At 38.0% G+C, this 21,354-nt stretch overlaps 1 protein-coding gene across 1 annotated transcript in view; it reads left to right on the top strand.

The window, feature by feature from the left end:
* Positions 1-21,354, top strand: part of SLC37A1 (solute carrier family 37 member 1) — a 38,098-nt gene that overhangs the window by 6,914 nt on the left and 9,830 nt on the right. Inside the window, exons 4-13 of the mRNA XM_034060072.1 lie at positions 184-310; positions 2,347-2,425; positions 3,240-3,375; positions 5,152-5,228; positions 6,996-7,162; positions 7,881-7,918; positions 13,532-13,615; positions 17,215-17,358; positions 18,787-18,877; positions 19,771-19,833. Of these exons, the coding sequence (XP_033915963.1) occupies positions 184-310; positions 2,347-2,425; positions 3,240-3,375; positions 5,152-5,228; positions 6,996-7,162; positions 7,881-7,918; positions 13,532-13,615; positions 17,215-17,358; positions 18,787-18,877; positions 19,771-19,833 (1,006 nt within the window). The remainder of the gene's footprint in view (positions 1-183; positions 311-2,346; positions 2,426-3,239; positions 3,376-5,151; positions 5,229-6,995; positions 7,163-7,880; positions 7,919-13,531; positions 13,616-17,214; positions 17,359-18,786; positions 18,878-19,770; positions 19,834-21,354) is intronic.

Below are 21,354 nucleotides of genomic sequence, written 5' to 3'. Positions count from 1 at the left end.
TTACTCTTTCATGTAATGGTGTCTTCAGCCAGCAAAATACCAAACAGTAATGTCTAATGATTTTACTGATTTCAGAGGGTTTGACGCAGGTTGGTACAAAGCTAGAGATGTTAAGTTTGTTGCTGTATGGGGATTAACAATCACAAGTGAGTTTTCCATTTCCAAATTTCTGTTCTGCATCAGGGAGAGCTGCACAAGCATTGCGCTACTTCACATGAAATTGAACTCAACTCATACAAAGAATATGCTGCCCAGATTCAGTCTGTCAAAAAGCCATCTAATGTATCTCAGTGCGGTTGGGAGCCATTTGGTAAGAGTTATTTAATTTGGGTTTTTTTATTTTTTCATAATAATGAACTGATATTTGTAATTAGATTATATGCCTCTTGCTATTTCTTCTTCATGTATGGAAGGATTCAGGAGGTGTGTATGGGAGGGATGTATTGTTTTCCGTGTTCTCACTGATATTTACAAAGAAAGTTAAGTGGTGATTTATAATGTCTTTACTACTTAATGACACCTAAATAACTGACATTATTTTACCTGGTATAGCTATAAGATAATTTCAGTAATCAGTTCTCAGTCAGAAAATGGGATTTTCTGTGAAGGCAGTGAGGCACTGGCACAGGTTGCCCAAAGAAGCTGTGGTTGCCCCATCCCTGGAAGTGTTCAAGGCCAGGTTGGACAGGGCTTGGAGCAACCTGGTCTAGTGGAAGGTGTCTCTGCCCATGACAAGGGGGTGTGAACTAGATGATCTCTAAGGTCCCTTCCAACCCAAACCGTTCTGATTCTTTTATTTATCTTTAGAATGGCTATTAAGAGAAAAAAAAAAGGGGTGAAGAATAAAATTAATGATAATTTTCTGCTGTTTTAAGTCAAGGTCCAGCAATCATTTCAGTTAAATTACTTGGTGTTTATCTAATTTGGAACTTTTCAGAGTCCTTATTTGCCAGAAGGAATATTTGTCTCCCCATTTTAATGGTGAAAAATGGTAGACTTGCAGAATAGAGTTGACAACTTACTGAATAGCTTATGAACCTGGCCTCTCACTTAGATAGAATAAATATTTGCCTACTTACAATTAAATTTGAGTTTAATTGTATTTGAATTTAATAGAGGTTTTGAATCATTCCCTGACACTTTTATCACTGCCAAGAACATCAGCGAAATAGAGTAGTCCATTCTGTTGATATGCCAGTCCACTCCATTTTATCTAGCCATCTATTCTAATTGTTCTTTAATTGGCCATTAAAAAAGCCCTACTCTGTTCAATGGTAATTGAAGATCTGAGTCCTGCATTTTCTGTGGGCAAAATTCTGTATGTTAACTACCTGTTTTGAGGTAATCAGTCTACTGAAATTATTTGGTCCCACAGGTTTCCAAATGCGTTTGGATGCAGTTAAACTTGTTTGCTGTTTCTTGTCCCTGTATCAAAGGGAGTCTGTGTTTGCTTGTCTAAAACACTGATTACTTACCTTAATGGAGACTTCTGAGCTCCAGTGTCTTCCTTTTCCTATAAACACAGATTATTGCAAAGCTACTCCTTTGGGATGGCATTCCAGACTTGTTCTTTCAGCTCTGTTTTTCAGGCAACATAGCTGGCAAGCAGGGAGTAACACTGAAAGAAGGAATGGTTTAATAACTGTGATTTTATTCTCCGAGTCAATGGGAATTAGAGCTCCTTGGAAATAGACAAGACTGTCTTTCTTAGTATGAGCTCAGGTCTCTTGAGACTATACTTGGTGTTTCTGCCCGGGTGGAGTCCCTCCTGCTCCCTCTGTCCTGCCTGAAAGTCCTATTTAGTTGTAATTATGGTCATTTGCTGTACAGAGCAGAACCCTATTTGGCTTTCTATTAAACAAAATATCTGTCTCTGAGTAGCTGGAAAATGAAATGCAGAAGTCTTTAACCATTTCAAAAATATATTAAACTGATTCCTTAAAAGCATGTATGATTGTGCATTTTTTTTAGCCATTTTGACTGTTGGGACCTCACACAATTGCAACACATCTTTCCACTTTTAATAAGCCCTTTACAGTTTGGGTTTTGTTTCTCTAAGGACCTATAAGAAGGTGGCACCTTGCTAATAACTTATGCTTTTCTCTTCCAAAATGCTGTTTTGAATAAGATGGAATTAAGAATGGGCCTACCAGTGTTTTCCTAGTATGTTACAGACAAAAGAGTCAGTGGTAAATTGATTTGAGGGTTTTGTTTGTTAAATAAAATATTTTTTTAAAGTGCACGCTTACATCTAAAAGTGCCTTATAAAAATTAAATGTCAGTGCATGTAAAAATGTTTGGGAAGTTATTGGTACATGTAAACTGATAATTTGGTTTGAAAATTAGATAAGAACAACTACAAGCAGTTACTGGGAGCACTGGATTACTCATTTCTGTGCGCATACGCAGTTGGGATGTATTTAAGGTAAGCATCACTCTCTCGGAAACCTGCTTTTTTGCTTATTGTTCATTTATGAGGCTGTGCTACTACTGAGATATTGTCCTTTTCCTACTGCAAAGTTTCTGGTGAAAAGAGTGAGAATTTGGTTGCTGAGGGGGGAAAAAATTCATGTCATCCTGAGTCCCAAGCAGTATCATACTTGTTGGCATATAGAAAGCTTCTTACCTGCACCCATCTTGCCTGCTTAGTGCAGGAATGCTTTACAACTTGCCATCTAGCCTGTCTTTCCTTCCTATGGAATATGAAGAAATATATGTCCTCAAAGTTTATCAGCTTCCAGCCTGCACATATGTATGAAACTGATTGTCCCGGTTTTCTTTAGAGTCAATGCACAGAAGCTTAACTCATCTTAAAATGTGCAATATTGGCTGCTGTTTGGATATGCTTCTTTTTATTGACTCTACCCAGAACCTTCAAAACTAGAATCATTAGCAAGGGAGGCAAGTCTCACTTTAAATGGCTGAAGACGTGCCTCACCTTAGGGGTCATTTGGAAAATGACTCTATAAATGACTTCCAGTGTGTTCCACTTGAGCATATTCCTGAAAGATGGTTGTGCAGATGTCAGTACTAGTAAAGATTAAATGTCTGTTGGTTTTTTTTTCCTGACAAGTGCTAAAAATTGCTCATTTGCTGATGTGAAGAGGAGCAGCAGTTACCAGTAAAGTTTCTCCTCCACCAGAATTAAGCAACATAAAATCTTCTTGATTTGTGAAGGCCTGGGATATGATCTCATTTTTAATTACTGCCTTTCTTTTTATTTCCTTCAACATTCCAAGTGGACTGATAGGAGAACGGCTGCCTATCCGGTACTATCTGACAGTCGGGATGCTTGCTAGCGGACTCTTCACTGCAATGTTTGGATTGGGTTATTTCTGTAATATACATAATCTGTGGTTTTACATAATGGCCCAGGTAGGCACAATATTATTTCAATACTCCTTGGTTTCCATGGTGCTGTTTAGTGTTGTATTGGTTTTCCTTCTTTCAGCTGTAAACAGGGTTTAGTGGCTGGATAGGAAGATATAAATGCTGGAATACATTGTTGTTTATGACAGGCAGAAATCATAGGGTGGATAGCCCCAGGTTGTATTTTGGAAAAATGTATTTTTAGTGGAAGCAATCTTTGAAAACAAATGAAAGTGTTTCAGTCTGTGTCAAGTTAGTGATCAAATCTTTGCAAGCTTAAATATGGGCAAGCTTTAAAACAAAAGTATTCACTTTTGTCAGTCTGCCAAGACTAGAGTGACGCATCCTGGCTTTCTCTGCAGGAAAATTACATTTATACTGCTAATGATGAACAGTCTCCCACATTGGTGTGGCTGAGAACAGGCAGCTTCTGTAATGAGATTTTTTTGTGGGGGATTTTTCAGAGCCCTTGTAGATCTAATCAAGTGTCATAAGAATATTAACCATTGACCTAAAATGAAATGTAGATCAGGACCAGGATATGGTTAGCACTTCTGAGTCATTTTGGACAGGCCTGCACCTTGCACTGCCCCTTTCTTTGTGTCAGTGCAGTAGCACTCTCACCACTGGCATGTTTGCATGGCATTGTGCAACATGGTAGTGCAGCAATACTAACTTCAGTACTGCAAGCTTTAATAACCATTTCACCAAGTCATCCATTTAATCATGTCACTGCCCCAGCACTCTTGGCTCATGTGGTTTCCAAGACAGAAGCTGTCTCCTTTAGGGTTAAGCTAACAATCTCTACCAGTGCTGCACCCTGTGATGTGGTCAGTAAATCCTGGAATACCATGGGTGGTCTTGTACTGCCAGCCTAATTGTTCCTTTTGTTGGGAAGAGTGAGGTTGCTTCATTGCATATTCAAATGCTCATTGTACATGTAAATTTAGATTCACTGTTAGGAAGAAATTATTTACTGTGAGGGTGGTGAGGCACTGGCACAGGTTGCCCAGAGAAGCTGTGGCTGCCCCATCCCTGACAGTGTTCAAGGCCAGGCTGAATGGGGTCTTGAGCAACCTGGTCTAATGGAAGCTGTCTCTGCCCTTGGCAGGGGATTGGAACTGTATGTTCTTTAAGGTCCCTTCCAACCCAAACCACTCTATGATTCTATGAATTACTGCACTGCAATCTCTGTCTTAATGTATAATTCTAGATAAAACGCTTTTTAGGAGTTGAGTTGAGATGAGTTGGAGTTATGATCTGTGCAACCTGAAAGCTGAAGTAGTTCTTACTTCAGCCTGAATATAGTAATTTTCTCTCCTCAGTTTATTTGCAGGGGTCTGTTAAGCTTAATGTTCAAAGTTTTCCAGTCTTCCCAGAAGTTTATTTTTCTTTACTTTGTTTGGTTGCAGATATGCTTTGCTGTATGTTCAAACTGAAACAAATATTATGTTGCTGTTTGAGTGTGGGAATTCATTTCTCTGTTCAGTTTAGTGCAGTGTGATTTTTTTATTTATTTTTTATAAGCATGTGATTGAATCAAAGTATTTTGTGTTAAATTGCACATAATTGGAGAGATGTAGGTAGAGGGAGGAGTCTCTCTGAAACTGTGTAACTTGGTTATTTTTGGAAAAGAATATTTTCAAAAACCCCCACTAAATTTCTAAATTCAAAGCGTTTGTGTAGGCTTCCTTTTCCCAATGCAGCACTCAGCAGGAATTGCTTAGGAACCTGATTTATTATAGGCTATGCTTATTTATTATTATTTTTATATACTTTCAGATAGCTAATGGGTTGGTGCAAACTACTGGCTGGCCAAGTGTCGTTACATGTATTGGCAACTGGTTTGGAAAAGGAAGGTAAATAATACATAATCCAAAGTTTGGAAGTACAAATTGATACATTCTGAGCTGTAATATTATGAGCAATTTAAATATCTTTCTTTTGCCTCAGTGTTTTCTGGGGATGAAACAAGCAGTTCGGTATTGGTTTGAAATACTCTTCCTCATATCAAAATAGATTTTTGTGGTAGCTCTTTAGTCTGATGTTTAGCTTTTCAGGTGAAATATTTCAGAATTGAATTAAGAATAATTCTAGCAAATATTAGCAGTCTAAAACTATTTTCAATGAAGGCTGTTATCATACCACTGTAGTTTGGAATTTCTCACGTTTTCATTTGTCTTTCAAAGCAGTTTTGGTGTGTAACTCTAAAAGTATCTTTTTGTATCATGTCTTTTTTTTTTCTAACCAACTTGCGGAAACTCAAAAATTGCAATTTAAAAAGTACCTGCATCAATTGATTTAACCTTTCTTTTTGTCACTTTCTTTAAATCACCTTTTTTTTCCGCCCTTTAATCCTGCATTGTGATCACTCATAACGTTTATTTTGTCATGTCATACAGGAGTTTTCCTTAAATTTTGCAAGAGCTGCATGCTAAATTCAATGTTTGATGCATGTAGCATATAATAATGCCACTGTAGTGCCATCTGTTGTAGATACATACCATTGAATGAACATTATTGACAATTGGTTGAAGAGAAGGACTTAAGGAAATTAAGTATATGCTTTCTACATAAAATCAAAGCGTAGTTAAGAATATATAGGTTCGGACTATTTTTCTATAGTCCCTGCAGCCTTTTTGGTGAATGTTACAAAATACAGAGAATGATAATCATCATACAATGTTAAACCGCTTTAGCGAACCTATGCAAAACAGTTTATTCAGATTTTGCTTTGTGCACAAGCAACAGCCTTTGCTTTTAGGAGGCTGCATAGTGAACTGATGGATAGGGCTCTGGTTTGAATGTCAGTGATCTGATTCTTGTTTTTATTTTGCTGTGTTTTGTGTAACATGAGCAGGTCTTTTAAATCTTGTCTCAGCCAAAGGAAAAAGCTTGGTTTAGTTAATTAGGTTCTTCCAGGTAGACTCCTTCTGAAGGCAAGGCAGTTTTCTTTCCTTGTAAGTCATGGGAAAAACCTATTAACTGTAATGACTTCAGCAGTATTTTGATGGCTTATTTTAGCTCTGCTGGAGCTGTTCTACAGCAGCTTTAATCTGTGATTTCGAGGCAGACAGCAGTTTGATGTGTCTGTTATCCAGGTTTATTCAGGTGTTATCTTCTGGTGCCTAGCAAGTCCAAAATGTAATCAGAAAATACTGAATTTGCTCTGCTTATCCTGTACAGATTGTTTTCTTCTGCATAATAAATCTAACATATCCAGAAAAGATGAAGTTATTGGTGCAATGTGTTTGCAGGAGGACTTTCATTCCCAGAAGCAACAGTCTTATCACACACATGCTGCACAACATCTGCATGCTCGTTTTTATCAAAGAAACTCTGTTCAGAAATAGACAAGCCCTAGCAGTGCTGTTAAATGCAGGCTGGATTGTGTCAGACTCAGAGAAGTATTTATAACACTTCTATTAATATTTACGTGTCTTTGAAATTGTCAGATGAAAGACTGTAGCATAAAGAAGTGGTCAGTTAAAGAACAATAAGATTGCAAGTATTTCACTGACACCCCAGGTGAACAATTATTTTTTATGCACTTTTCTCAAAATAATAATGCTTATTATTGGAATAATAACATTTTTTGTGGGGTTTTTTTTTTTTTTTTAATTCAGGAGAGGTTTGATCATGGGAATCTGGAATTCGCACACTTCAGTGGGAAATATCTTGGGATCCTTAATTGCTGCTTACTGGGTGTCTACATGTTGGGGTCTCTCCTTCATGGTGCCTGGTGTTATCATTGCTGTGATGGGAATTGTTTGTTTCCTGTTTCTTATTGAACGTAAGTACTTTAATGGACCAGAACCATGGAGGGCTCATTATGGGTGAAGAACACTATCTGTATAAGCTAAATGACTCAGTGCAAAGTATATTCCTCAAGCTTTGATAATACTTAAAGAACTATCTAGAATACTAGATGGAGAAGAACACGTGTATGTCTGAAGAGGATATACGTTCAGACTCTGGCATATCTGAGAGAATAACACTTCAGAATTCAGTCATTAATTCTCTGTCTGTAAATTGTTCAAGTATATCTTAGCACAATGTCCCACCTGTCTGCAGTATATCCTGTGCTCCATTCAACCTACAACATGTGTATTGTGTGCTATGAAATACAGAAGTCAGCTGTTAGAGGAAGTTATCTCACTTTAAAGTAGAAAATAAAAGGGAGTGCCCCATCTCAGCCCTCCGTAGATTCTTATAATTGCTTATTTCACTGTAACTGGCCTAACTTGGGAAGTAAAGAATTACACAGATATAAGTAGAATGCTGTAATGAGCTGGACTGCCAGAATAGTACTTAATGTGTCATAGCATGGGATAAGTACCACAGCACCCTTTTCATTTTCTCTAAAGTTAGTTACACATTTCAACCAGGACTATTTCTAGGTTATCTGAACTGTTCGTTTATTATCAGTAAATCACACTACTGGTCAGTGTTTTAAGAGGTATTCATTATGCTCGTTTTCATTATTAACTATGTATGGTATTGTATTTCAGATCCTAAAGATATAAGTTGTTCCTGCACACTATCCAGTGTAAGTGAATGCTTTTTCTATTTTTTTTTGCATCCTAATATACATATTCATTATAATAGTTCTGGCAATTAGATAATTTGTGTGACCCTTTTGTGCTAGACTGTTATAACCGACCCTATACTTCAGGGAATATTGGTTTTCTATGCTTCACCAGTAAGCCAGTAACTTACTTTCTACCAAAGCAATGTGAATCAGGAGGTGAATGAGTTTTTTTTAGCTAAAGTTTTGGAATAGATGATCCTACTTCAGTAAAACTGTTTAAAGCTGTTCATCATTAATAAATTTTCTTACTCTCCCTCGGTCTTCCTGGGTATCTTTAGAGCATTTTGACCTATCTCCTGCTATTGCTTTCCTTGCTTAGGTATAGCATGATGAGATAGCTGCCAGCCATATTCTGTGAAGAGTCTCTCACTGTTTGAGAACCCTGCAATTAGGCATTGCAGAAAGAGGAAAGAGCCCTTTTGCTGAGATAGTATCAATGAACCATGCATTGGTGGGCTGGGGAATGGAAAGTGGGATTTACAGGGAAGTACATTAGGAGCACATGGCTAGGGAGAAGAGGAATGAAGAGGTGGTTGTGAAGGGACTGGAGCAGTCAGTCTGTGACAGTGAGTTTAGTCATGATATAATATGGCCTTTAGTTAACCAAAACTGACATTAATGAAGAGCCGTGAAAAGGAGAGAAATAATCAGTGCTTAGTGGTCATATAACCAATCAATGCTTTAGTTTTTGTGGCATTGCAGAATAACTTAAGTTGGAAGGGACAGAACGCCTGGATATTTTATGGTCCTACCCTCTGCTCATAGTAGGTCTAAATTTGACATAGGATCAAATTGCTTAAAGCTTGCCTGGCAAATTCCAGATCCTCAAGGATGGAGAAGCTCTTTATACATAGAATTTTTATTTATTTATTTTTAATATACAGTGAGTTTTAGAATGCATTGATCATGTTTTACTGATGTCAAGGCAGTAGATCTTGATGTTGTATGAAATCTTATACTTCAAGGGCTTAAATTTTCGCAAGGTAGTGAACTTCACTAGGCTCTGAATATACTGTCACACGCACAAACTGTGGAATGCATACAGCATGGATCACAAGGGAGAATGCAGCTCTTGATACAAGAGTTAAAAAATCCAGCATCAGAGATTGGCTGCTTTTTGAAGTGGGATTGAAGCGTGTGTTTGTGTGTGTGAAAACGTCTAAGCTTTCTCTGGGTTGTGGAACACTGCATGTATATTTTGTGCCAGAGCAAAACTTATAACTTTTTTTTTTTTTCGAAAAGGAAAGCTTTCTCTTTAGGTATTAGTGTAAGGTTGTTCAAACAGCATTTTAAAAGTAGGTTGGAAGTGATTCAACTCTGGTACCAAGGCGTTTGCCCAGTGCTTTTGAAATGGAAGTTTATGAGACATTTTAGGTACTCCAAGTAATGTAGGAAGCTGTGTCAATGGCAAAAGATGTGCTTTAGAAAGTTTTAGATACTGCATGAGATGATTCCTTTCTTGCCTTGTGTAGCTGTGCCCTAAGAAGAGAGGGTCAATTCAGACAGAAAGAAAGAAACAAAAATCAAGGAAAGGGAGCAAAAGAGAATTAGGAAGAAGACCAGCTGAATATAACTTCCTGTAAGAGTAATTTGTAGCCTAGTTTCATACAAGAGCTTGCAGGTTCATCTGTGTTTCATATTCCGTAATACTCTGGTATATGTTTGTCTCTATTGTAACCAAAACCTAGAGCAGTGTGTTCTTCCAGGCTCTTTCTCCTTTGACTCCCAGGGGCCTGTGGGCAGTCAGGTCTGCCACAGATAGTAAGGGGAGCTTAGCAAAGAAGGTCTTCAGGTTTCCCATGTGTGAGAGCAAATCAGGGCTATTGAGGAAAGTAGTGGAGAAAAGATCCTAAGGGAATCCCACATGTTTTCCAGTGGTATGGGATTATGTGTGGAGATTGTCTGCACATGTAGGTTTATATGAACTAAACCTTCTAGTTGCAAGTCTTACATGTAGATTGCACAGGGTTGTTTGCTGTGTTTTTTACCACCCCTAATAGTTTCAGATAGATGGCTTTTTACGTTTTAACTGCCCTCTTCTTCTTGAATCGTTCTGAAGGCAATTTTTCTAGTCTGTGTTCTCTCTTCTTTGCCAGTTAATGTTTTGGGTTTTTTTCCTCATATAAAATAATTCTGATAAAGCTTCTGAATACTACTATTGGTCTGTGGAACTCCTATTCTTAGTCTGTTACTGTGAGATAAGGTGTACTTACAATGTGCTCTGTATTTTTCATTTAATTCTCTTTCGTTCCATAAAGGTGATGTCTGTCAAGTATCATATAACAGAGGAGGCATTTTTTCCCTTGGCTTTTATGTAGCTCAGAAATGTTCCTATGAATATTTTAGTTGCTGTTTATAATAGCTAGAGCATAATATTTATAGAATTAGCTGTTAAGCTTTATGGAAGTAAATGTTTGTTATTTGTTTCAAATACATTTTTACCGGAAAGCATAGCTAAAGAGTTTTGCACCATATGGTGCTCGTATGATTCAAAAAGCTGTTACGGAAAATACTTGACATTAAATATCTAGTTGCTGTGATACTTTAAACAAAAATGCAGTATTTTAGAAGCTTCCCCTTCCTTCCATTCACCACCATTTTGACCTAACCTTCTCTAGGGCACCAGCAAGATCACTGCTTCAGGCACAGTCTGTAGGGACGCATTTGGCCTTCTGTTTCCCTGGAAACCTTGCTCTCCAGAGCAAAAGGCATCACTTCTTCGTATTCCGTATATTCACATTGTAAATCTCACAAGAGGTTTATAAAAGCGCTTCCCCACCTGCCTTGAACCCTTCTCAGTTTAAGATTCACCATTGTTTTGGGAAGCTGTATGCCATTTGAATTGCTCAAATACCTCTCTTCAGACCTTGTGGTCTGCAAAGTAGAATGGATTCTAAATCCTCAGTGAATAGGGCTCACAGCTTCTGTTCATTGCAGGGAAAGTGGTTTTAGAAGTTAAGGAAATTAATAAGGTAAGAAAGAAGTTCAAGATGATCTACAAATACAGATGTGGTGATGAGAAGGTCTGAGTGGAAAGAAAACTGCTTGTTAAGTGAGGGAAGGTTTGTGTAGTAAAACAGGCTGTGTTATTACTGGGAGCAAAAAAATTTAGTCACATAGTACTAGAAGTAGAATTTGCTAGCAGGCATAAAATTCTAGCTGTCCTTATTTGCTCAGTCATTTCAGTGACAACCTGAACAACCTGTGTGCCTTTGCAAATAGTAAGAAATGTTAGAATGTTTTTAAAGACCTTTAAAGTAACATATACACTTGCTTTGCTCATAAGGCCTAGTAAGTTATTTTGGACAAATGGTTAGGTGCAGGCAGCTCTGCCAGCTGGTGCCAGAAGTCAAACCTCATTGTGGAAAAATGAGACCAGTTAAATTTAAGCACAATTAAAATAAATGCTTAATATAAGGGAAGGACTTAGGGTAGATTTATATTAAGATTTATAGATCAGATTCGTCTCTGTATGATATCACTATCTTGGATGAATTTAGTCTACTGTTTGTTTGCAGCATGATCATGAGCCAAATATTTCTAGAGTTTGTAGTAGTGAATAATCTGATTTCATGGAGTTGTACAGAAGCACAGATGGAGAAGCAGGCACTGAGCCTTGAATGTGCAGTCTTATTCTTTATTCACTGATTTCTTGGGCTGTGCTTCATTTGCTTGTATTCACCTTGGCTCTGATTCATGAATCTGAAATTTGTTCAAAACAAATATTTGAGTACAATAAAGTGCTTTTAAATGCTAGCATTGGAGGCTTAATCTATGACCTTCATCTATGACTTTCTGAAAGGCTATACCTATGACAAATGCAAGCAAGAAATCAGTGTGCTTTATTGAGCATTGCTGATTGCTGCACTTTCATAATGAAAGTTAAAGAGTAGATTTAATGGCATGTGTGAAATGTAATGATTTAGATCTGGTTTTACTGCTTGTCATCTTTTCTCCCTATACCTCTTTTTTCCCCCTAGGTAAACACGTTAGTTGTAGTATGTTCATTCAGACCTGTCTTTATGTTCTAGGGACTTCTTTAGCCTGACTTTGCATTTCCAGGAAACTTAGCTCTCTTAAACTCCTGTAACAAAGTGCATTTAAAAGGTACCAGGCTGCAATCCTTATCTTTTGAAAAGGAGAAAGAAGTCTAAGTATTAAATGTGCAGCCTCTCAGTCTAGTCCTTTTCCCCAGACTTTTCCTCCTTACTGCAGTAAATCTTATTTTTGAAGTCAAATGAAAAAGTGTTTAATTCCTTTTATTGTGCTGAGCTGCTGAATAGAGATGTAGACGACTTGTCTCTAGATACTGGATTTTCTTCCCCACAGATTACTATGAATCACTTTTTTGACAAGAGCCTAATTTCATGTAAGATAAAATTTAAAAATCTGTTTTATCAGATCCTGGGGCTTTGAGTGTTGTTTGTTTACTTTGGGGAATGCATGCCCAGGACTGCTCATGTATCAGCTCTCTTTTTCGTTTATCCTCAGAAGCTTTTTTCCTTCTTAGAAGGACTTTGTTGATGAATGGCAGTTTGTCTAAAGAATTCTGCAATCCATACCCTTGTATTTTTGTTGAGAAAGAATTATCCAGTGATTAATCTCGAATTAAATGTTCTGTGAGGATGGACATTCTTTTTTTACTTGTGGTGGTGTTTCTGGGGGATTATTTGGGTTAGGGTTTGGGTTTTTTTTTTTGTTTTGTTGGGTTTGTTTGTTTGTCTGTTTTAATGTCACATCTAGAGTGTGATTAGACACACAGATATCTCATCCCTGAGGAATGCACCATATATCTTGAGGTCTTAGCAATAGATTTTATGTACCTGACTGCAAACCTACTTTGAAGCTGTATATTTAATTTGGCAGACAAACCTTAATGTCCCTGGAAAATCTTTTTAGACCAAGGATTTCAGGATGATGTTTTCCAATGAATGCCTTTTTGGTGTGAATTGATACAGTAGTGCAGTTGTAAATAAGTAAGTATAAGAAGCAGGTTCATCTGGGGCTTCAGTTTCTCTACTGAGTATGCTGGAGGTGCTCAGACTCTTCATTAGCCCTCCTGCCCACAAGAACACAGTCTGTTTCTGGGTTGGAAGAATACAGTGAGCATAAGCTAAAGGGTAAGCTTTAATCTCAAAGGGGCAGGGAAATGAAGAATCAGGGTTTTCCTGAAATACATCAACTTCTGTAGTTGCTACTGGGATCATCTGCTTATGAGAGAAAAAACTGCCATGTCGGTGAAGGTTCAGTAGAGGACAAAGCAGCTGAAGAAGTTAAGAATGGCATTATTATAAAGAATGGCATGATTGTGTTCAGAATTAAGTATGCTGCTTCTATATAAAAGCAGGATGAAGTTAGCCTTGAAGTAAGTTTGTGATTGCATTTTATATATGCATAAGGACTTAAAAAAACCAAATGTGCAGTCATTAGATTAAAGATATTCCATTTGGGGTTGTGTTTATGTTGCAATGCACAAAGACTTTTGCTGCAGAGAACTGATTAACACTAATATAATCCTTTAAAAACATGCAACAAAATATGGGGGTTTGTTTTGTTTTGTTTTTTTCCCAGAGTTCTAAAGCCTTCCTGAATGGTGCATCTCGATTCAGAGTCCCGATGCCAAATGTGAATACTAAGGAAACCAGTAAACCTCAGGTAAAATATAACAAACATATTATTATAAAATAGTATAGAAGACTTGCTAAAGCTCACCTGAACTATTTACAGTAGATTTACTGTTGGCAAAGATTGCTCTTCCTTTTATGATGTTGAAACCTACTTCCATCTTCATACACAAATTTAACTTCAGACAAGGGAACTAAGCATTATCTAACATAAATACTGCAAACCAAGCTCAATAAGATAGCTTGCTCAGTTGGTCTTATCTTGTGATCCTCATATTCCACAAAAGAAATGTACTGCAAATTTTAAAGATGGCCCATTTAAAATCTTTAGACTACTTATAACATGTTTGTCTTGTCCTTGCAGTCTCACATTTGTCTCTTTTTAATGTAATAGATTTATGTACTTATAAGATTATAGATGTAGACAGAGAGTCTTAAATATAAGCACTTAGTCACAGGAATCTTGCTTAAAACTTGCAAGTGAAAGTGCCATTAATTCTCACTAGAAGTGGAATTCTAGTTATGCACATTCTATGTTATGCACATTTATGAGCAAAAATACATTTATCTTGAGATGGACATTGACTGAGAATTTCCATTTGAAACTTTGTTTTTTGTATTCAGTACAGTTGGCACACCATATCCTGAGAGGATAATTTTTTTAGCTGCTTTCAGACTTTTACAGGAAAATAGAAACTTCCTGTTCCTTTTATCCTTTGCCTGTAGAATTAATAATGAGTGTTCACAGGGTGTATTAATCAGTGTTGAAAAGGTCTTGAAATTTTAGGAAAGGAAGCATTTCACTCATAATTTTCATCAATCCAGCTTAAGCCCCCTCTGTACTGACTTTATTCGTGTTAATTTTTAGCTGCCCAAGAACAGTCTCCATCCTCAAAACCATTTGGCAATATTATTTCACAACCAACTGCAAGAAAAAGGGAGAAAGATGTAAGACTATAAGTGTCTTAAGACAAGTCATGAAGACAGAACTAAAATACAGTCAGCAGATCAGTACACAAAGATTTCTCTTCTAACTACTGGTACCTCTACTATAAGAGGACTATGTAAAGAGTCTGTATAACAAGTGAGCAAGGAAAACGTACCCCACACACGCTGTTTCTCCTTTGTGAGCAGGACGGTGACAACAATGGGCAGCAAAGCATGAGAGCCCTTGCTGGCAATCCTGTCAATATTCCCCCCTGCTTCATCCTGCCAGCTGAGTTATACGTTTGTAATACAGAGTCATAACAAGGCTCAAAGATAAATTAATAAAAAACATCAAAAATCGTTGTCCCTGTTTCAGATCCCCTGATTTTCTGCCAGTGACAGAAGATAATCTTTTTCCTCTCAAAGTGTACTTGAACATCTTTCCTTTTTACAGTGGTTGTCTTACAGTTATGCTGAGCTGATTATCGCAGTCAGCTTTTGTGCCTGTACAAACAGCAGATGTTTTGCATTTATGAGCTAGTCTGTAAGCACACTGGAATGGCAGCTTTTACTGATTTTTCATTGACCTCTTCAATTACTGTAAAAAGAAAGGGAATATTCAGGATATGCAGTGACTGAAAGCAGAATGTGTTTTTGGCTGCGTGACCTGCATACCTCTGTGTGTTCATTACTGCTTATGTCAGGTTGGCCTCTTAAAAATTATACAAAATTGAGGGATAATGAATCCTTCCCCAGAGATCAAGAGTGTGCCATATGCCTAATCACACTCTATGACAAGCTGGCAAGGCTGAATAATGTTGTCTCAGCCAAGCACAAATGCTGGTTTTATTTATCATTTAGCTATGTGCAGCATAAAAATCCCATATTGTCAATAAAACTTTACAGCATGAGTTGCTAAATAAATTATTTGGACTTTGGTCATTTCTGCTTCAATATTTAATCCACTCTTCCTAAGTAGGCTTAGATCTGCCTCTCTGAGAAATGAGGAGCGTTACGTCAGACAATCCTGGTTAAGTCGGCTGTGCAAATTGTGCAAGAGATACTCACTTAAGACACTATCTAAAAGTGTCTTCCATTGAATCCAGTAGGGAGCTTCACTGCTTAAGGCTTTGGGTTTTTTGCTCCCTTTTTCACCCTTACTCTCTTTACCCCTTTCCCTCAGTCTTAATACCTGATGAATTGAATTGCTACTGTTAAAATAGCTGAGGTTTTGAATGATGATGGAGTGACTCATGTGCCATAACATAAGTTTACAGTGCCGTGTCAGAGGTCCCTAGCTGTTTTTCCTCTCTTCTAGATAATGCTTCATCAGGCTACAGGGTCTCCTGTAAATCCTGCATCCTATCTACCAATCCTACACAAAAATTTTGGGTGCTGCATGGTAGCTTCTAAAATTATGCCAAATGTCTGGGTTCAGGTGTCCAGATAGTTCCCTAGTGTTCTAGGAAACTTCTAGTTCCCTTGTCTTCTCCTAAATAAAGTTATTTAAAACCAGATTTTATTTAGAATCACTGAGTGTAAAATAGTAAAATTGAATTTGTCCAGCACTTGATTATTATTTTTTCCTTTCTTTCTCTATCAACTTACCAAATATTAATTAGAAAGTTTTAATCTGCTGGAAATGGAATGGAAAATGGAAGTGGAATGGCCCAGTGTTTTATCCTTAGTAACCTACAACCAAATACATACTTGAGGTTTAATTCTTTACTAAGACTTTTCCTTTAAATGCACAAGAATTAGGAGAAAGTTTACAGTATGTAGAAAACACCTAGCTGTGTACTTTTACTAGCTGAGAAGCTGCTCAGCAAGCAGTTGGAAGCGAGTATGGATATACCCCATCCTTTTTCTGAGTTGGGTAAGAAGTACTGAGGACTATTTATACCTGAAATTTCTTCTTGTGTCTACAGCTGTAAGATGGAAATTTCCAATTCTATGCCAAGAGTTCACTTCAGTATGATGGATGGATAAAAATAACAAGATATCCTCATGGCTAGACTAGGAGGGCTTATTCTTGTTGAGTGATGACTTGCTCCACAAGTATTCTTAGCAGCCAGTGGAATTATTAGAATAAAATCCTTCCTAGTACTAGGAAAGAACTCAGAATTCACAGTTTAGGTAATAATGGTAAACTCCAGGCTTTTATAATTTGTGGATTGTAATGTTCAGAAACAGACAGGAAAAATAAGTGCATAAAGCACTCAGTATCCATAACTCAATTGGAAAGATAGCCTATATTTAACTCGGTGAATAAAATGATGTTAGAGCCTGAAAAAATGGGTTTAATGTTTGTAACAGAAAGAAGATAATGTATGCTTTTGTACAGAAATGTGTTGTACTCAGTAGATTTTCAGTCTTAATTAAACCATATTAATGTAGTGGCATAAGGGAAAGCTGGAAAATGTTTTATTCCATTGTACTCTAATTGTACTCTAATACGTGGTTTTTGCAATTTTAAATTGTTCCAGAAGAGAACAGAATTTTGATCCCACAGTGGAGTGTATGCATTCAGACATAAACAGCCAGGCTTCTTTCACCCAGTAGTCTGTATATACTTTCTATAAACTCCAAATAAAAAGATTTTTTAAAGCTGTAACTTTCTGTGATAAAAAAAAAATAAATTATTTGATTCCCTGATACATGGTTTGATACATTATTCCTTTCTGTTTCATCTGGTGTTTCTAGGGGAAATTGCAGGATCCAGAGATGCAGCATTTGCTTACTGACAGTGAAAATAGTAGTACGTCACTGAACCCCAGCACTGTGGTCACTGGGGAAGGCAGACACAGGACAGCAGCTATCAGCTTCCTTGGGGCCTTGCGAATACCTGTGAGTACATTTACTTGTACATCTTGACTGTTCCTCTAAGAAGTTTATTCCTCAGAATTCATATTTCCATGAAGTTCTAAATGAAGTGCCAGATGGGTTTAGCTTTGCATCACAAGCTTTGATTGGCATCTCTGGTGCATATGTTATGGCAGGGCCCTTCTGTCATGTTTTAACAATGCTCGGGTGCATAAAGCACAGCAGAATAAGCTGGTCAAGAGGTGATTATCCTGCTGTATTCAGCATTGGTGCTGCCTCACCTAGAACACTGTGCGCTGGCTGGGCTCCACAATTTAAGGATGTGAAGATCCTTGAGTGTGTCCAGAGGAGGGCAACAAAGCTGTTAGAAAGACTGGAAGGGATGTCCTGTAATGAGCGGCTGTAATTTTAAAGTCTTTTGTATGGTTTATATTGAGAAGTTTCAGACAGCCCAAACATTTGGACTACGGTTTTCCTGAAGTTCCTTTAAGTCAGGGACTATCACCCTTTATTGTCCCCTGGGCTTAAAGCCTAGCAGTCTCAATGGGTTGCACAAGTAGAATTATGTGCACAGTGATTCAGACCAGGTATAAAGATAGGGGAAGAAATCTCCAGCACTCAACCACTATATTCTTGTATCTTCTCATCAGGACCAGACTGGTCCTCAAGTAATGGGTAGAAAAATTGCTGCTGCTGCTACCTGGAATCTCTCTAACTGTGATATTTTTTTCTGCCTCTAGTTTGGAAGGGTTACGGCTGTATGTAAACGATAGCCAGCCATGTATGTGTGCTGTCCATGCAGATAATTGTGGTGTCCAAATCAGAGATTTAATAAATACTGTTTCAAGCAAAAATATATCAGATGGTGAGGGGAATAAAGATAGGTTATTTTGGCAGTTTAGCTGCAGCTCTGTGCAGTAAGCATACTTTTCATGTTCCCAGCAGAAAAGAGTGGAACAAATAAGTATTTTAAATAGGCATATGCACTGTTTGTAGTGTGCTCTTGCCACACCGTGATTTGAACTGTGATGTACGGGTTGGCTGTCTTTTTGCAAAGAGTTAATAAGGGAGAAATCTTAGACTCATCTGAAGGAAGGGTCTAAAGAATCCAGCTTCTCTTGAATACGCTCCAAACCTGCTATAACGCTATATAAAAACTCTATACATGAGGAAAATAAGTGATGCAGGTGTTCCAAACAGCATCAAATCCTTCCTCTTCATTTTAGTGTTCCCTCTTCAGTCAATTCAGTACAATTAAGAGAAGTAAAGTAAAATACCACAGTCTGCTCTGATTGTAAGCTCTGAGCTCTCAGGGGAAGAATGCTTCTTGGAAAGTCTTGAGAGAAAATAAAAAGCCTAAGTGCTTCTTAGAAACCATTTTTATAATGGTCTTTGAAAGCAAATAGCAGCCTCTGTCACAATGCTAACTTCTTACTTTCTTTATTCTCTCAGGGAGTCATAGAGTTCTCGCTTTGTCTTCTGTTTGCAAAGTTGGTGAGCTATACTTTCCTCTTCTGGCTTCCTCTCTATATCACCAATGTAGGTAAGTATCACAGTAAAGGAATAAAGAATTATGACTACAAAGTATCTGGAAATACAAGCTTGAAATAAATAAGATGAGAGATGAGCAATCCTGAGGAGGAGGAGGACTTGGGGCACTGGTGTCTGAAAAGCTGCATGTGAGCTAGCAGTATGCACTTACAGCCCAGAAAGCCAACCATGTGCTGGGCTGCATCAAAAGAAGCATGACCAGCAGGTTGAAGGAAGTGCGCTCTGGTGGAGGAGGGCCACTCTGGCTTTTGTGAAGGCTGAGATTTGAGGTTGTTCAGCCTGGAGAGTAGTCTTTGCGGAAACCTTATCATGGCTTTTCACTGCTTAAAGGGGGCTTATAAAAAAGATGGGGACAAACATTTTAGTAGGGTTGCAATGGGACAGGGGGTAATGGTTTTAAACTACAAGAGGATAGGTTTAGATTAGATATAAGGAAGAAATTGTTCACAATGAGAGTGGTGAAACACTGGCACAGATTGCCCAGAGAGGTGGTAGATGACCCATACCTGGAAACATTCAGTGTCAGTTTGGACAGGGCTCTGAGCAACCTAATCCAGTTAAAGATGTCCCATTTCATTGCAGGCATGTTGGACTAGATGACCTTTGAAGGTCCTTTCCAACCCAAATCGTTCTATGATTGTATGTTTGTTAAAGTGGTGAAATGTCTCTTGCTGTTACTGTAATTGCATTCAAAAGCATGTATCCCTGACTATCCGCTTATGGTACATTCTTATTTTTCTTATACAATGACACCTTATGGTAGCTTATTCCTGTTTATAAACAGTACTGCTGTAAAATGCATTTACCTAACATGACAAGACGGTGGTGAAGTTTCTGTGTTTTATAGTCTGAAAATGAAAAAAAAAGTTTTACTTCTCTCACTAGAGCATCTTGATGCCAAAAGAGCTGGGGACCTTTCTACACTGTTTGATGTGGGTGGAATCTTTGGTAAGTTTTAATATTTCATCCTTAATCACACCAGCTTAGAAAAAGTTGTGGTACTATTATTAGTCCTTGTGCCATATGTCTACTTAAGAAGAGTGGCAGTAAAGGTACTAAGCTGAGAATTAAGTTGGACATTGAAAACCTAGCAAAACATATTCAGACTGAGCAAGTGACAGAGCCAAGAGCCAAATACTGTGGAATTTTTTAGCGCCATCACCTCTGGCCTATGGGTCCTGGTCACTCCACATATCCAAATATCATTTTGTTTTCTTTTGTCACTCTAGTATAGCAAAATTATTCCAGCTGGTATAATTGTGTATTTTTTGTGGGTACAGAAGTGAATGGCCACAGGTGTTTTGTTTTGGCTTTTTTTGATGCCTTATAAAACTGTGTGTGATAAAACTGGAAGATTGTAGTAGTAACAATAAGGATGAAACTATTTCTTTGCAGTTTGTGAGATGACCACTGAATAATTAAATTTACAGCAGTGCAGACAGCATAGCTCACAATGAAGCAAGCATTATAATCTTGATGCCCAGCTGATTTATGACACATACTCACACCCCCGTCCCCCCTCCAGCTCTCCCACTTTCCTTATGGAAATAAGCCCTGTTTCAGTCTATTGGAAAATGATGTTCTTGATACTCAGAAGTTTCACTGGATCAGGACCTATGAGTTCAAGATGCAGGTGTCAAGGTATATTGCTGTAACTCTTCCAGTCTTGTGCTGGATGTGACTTCTGCCATTTCTCACTGCTTATTTCATCCTAGACAGCTAGAAGTCAGAGTCAGTAGAACCTCAGAGACGTGGGTGACTTCTTTCAGCAGCATCTTATATTCCTGTGAATACAAGCTTAACAATGTGCTGCTTGGATCTTTGGCACTTACATTTAAATTCAAGTGGGATATGATCACTTTGGAGATGAGCAGCTGGGAAGGGAGGGGCAGGCCCTGCAATATTTGTGAATCTGAAGAATCTAGAGAACTTCATTTCCTTCTCTCTGTATCAGGTTCTCTTTACATCATTTTGGCAGCTCCTTCCCTCTGACCTTCAGCCCCCTCCTGCCACATGCTCTGATTAGTACTTCTGTGTACAGTTGCTGGCAAACACAAGTAGGGAAAATTTAAGAGCCTGGAGTGAGCACTTGGAGAGAAAACAAAGTATTTGATTTCCCACAAGATCTGGAATAGTTCATTTCTCCTGGTTGCACTGCGGTGCGGACAGAGCACTTGAGAGCCAAGTTTACTCTTGCATGGCAGGAGTTAAGAGACCAGTGAGTCAGCTGGGCACAGCTGGATTCCAGAATGCCAGCAGTGGGGTCACTTAGCAACTGGCAAAAAGATTTTTGTGTTCAAAACCAGCAGAATAATTATTTATACATGTAATCGTATGAACTTCCATCTCTATTCTGCCCCCAAAACCTGTCATCTTGGATATTTGTTTGGAATAAATAGTGAGGAAGAACAACTGTCTGCTTCTGTTATCTTCCAAGTCAAAACCAGCTGGGTTAATAAGGATATTGCT

This window comes from Melopsittacus undulatus, chromosome 2, assembly GCF_012275295.1.
Source record: "Melopsittacus undulatus isolate bMelUnd1 chromosome 2, bMelUnd1.mat.Z, whole genome shotgun sequence".
NCBI classification, from domain to species: Eukaryota; Metazoa; Chordata; class Aves; order Psittaciformes; family Psittaculidae; genus Melopsittacus; species Melopsittacus undulatus.
Note: the sequence above shows the minus strand (reverse complement) of the source record. Positions and strands in the feature narration are given on the sequence as shown.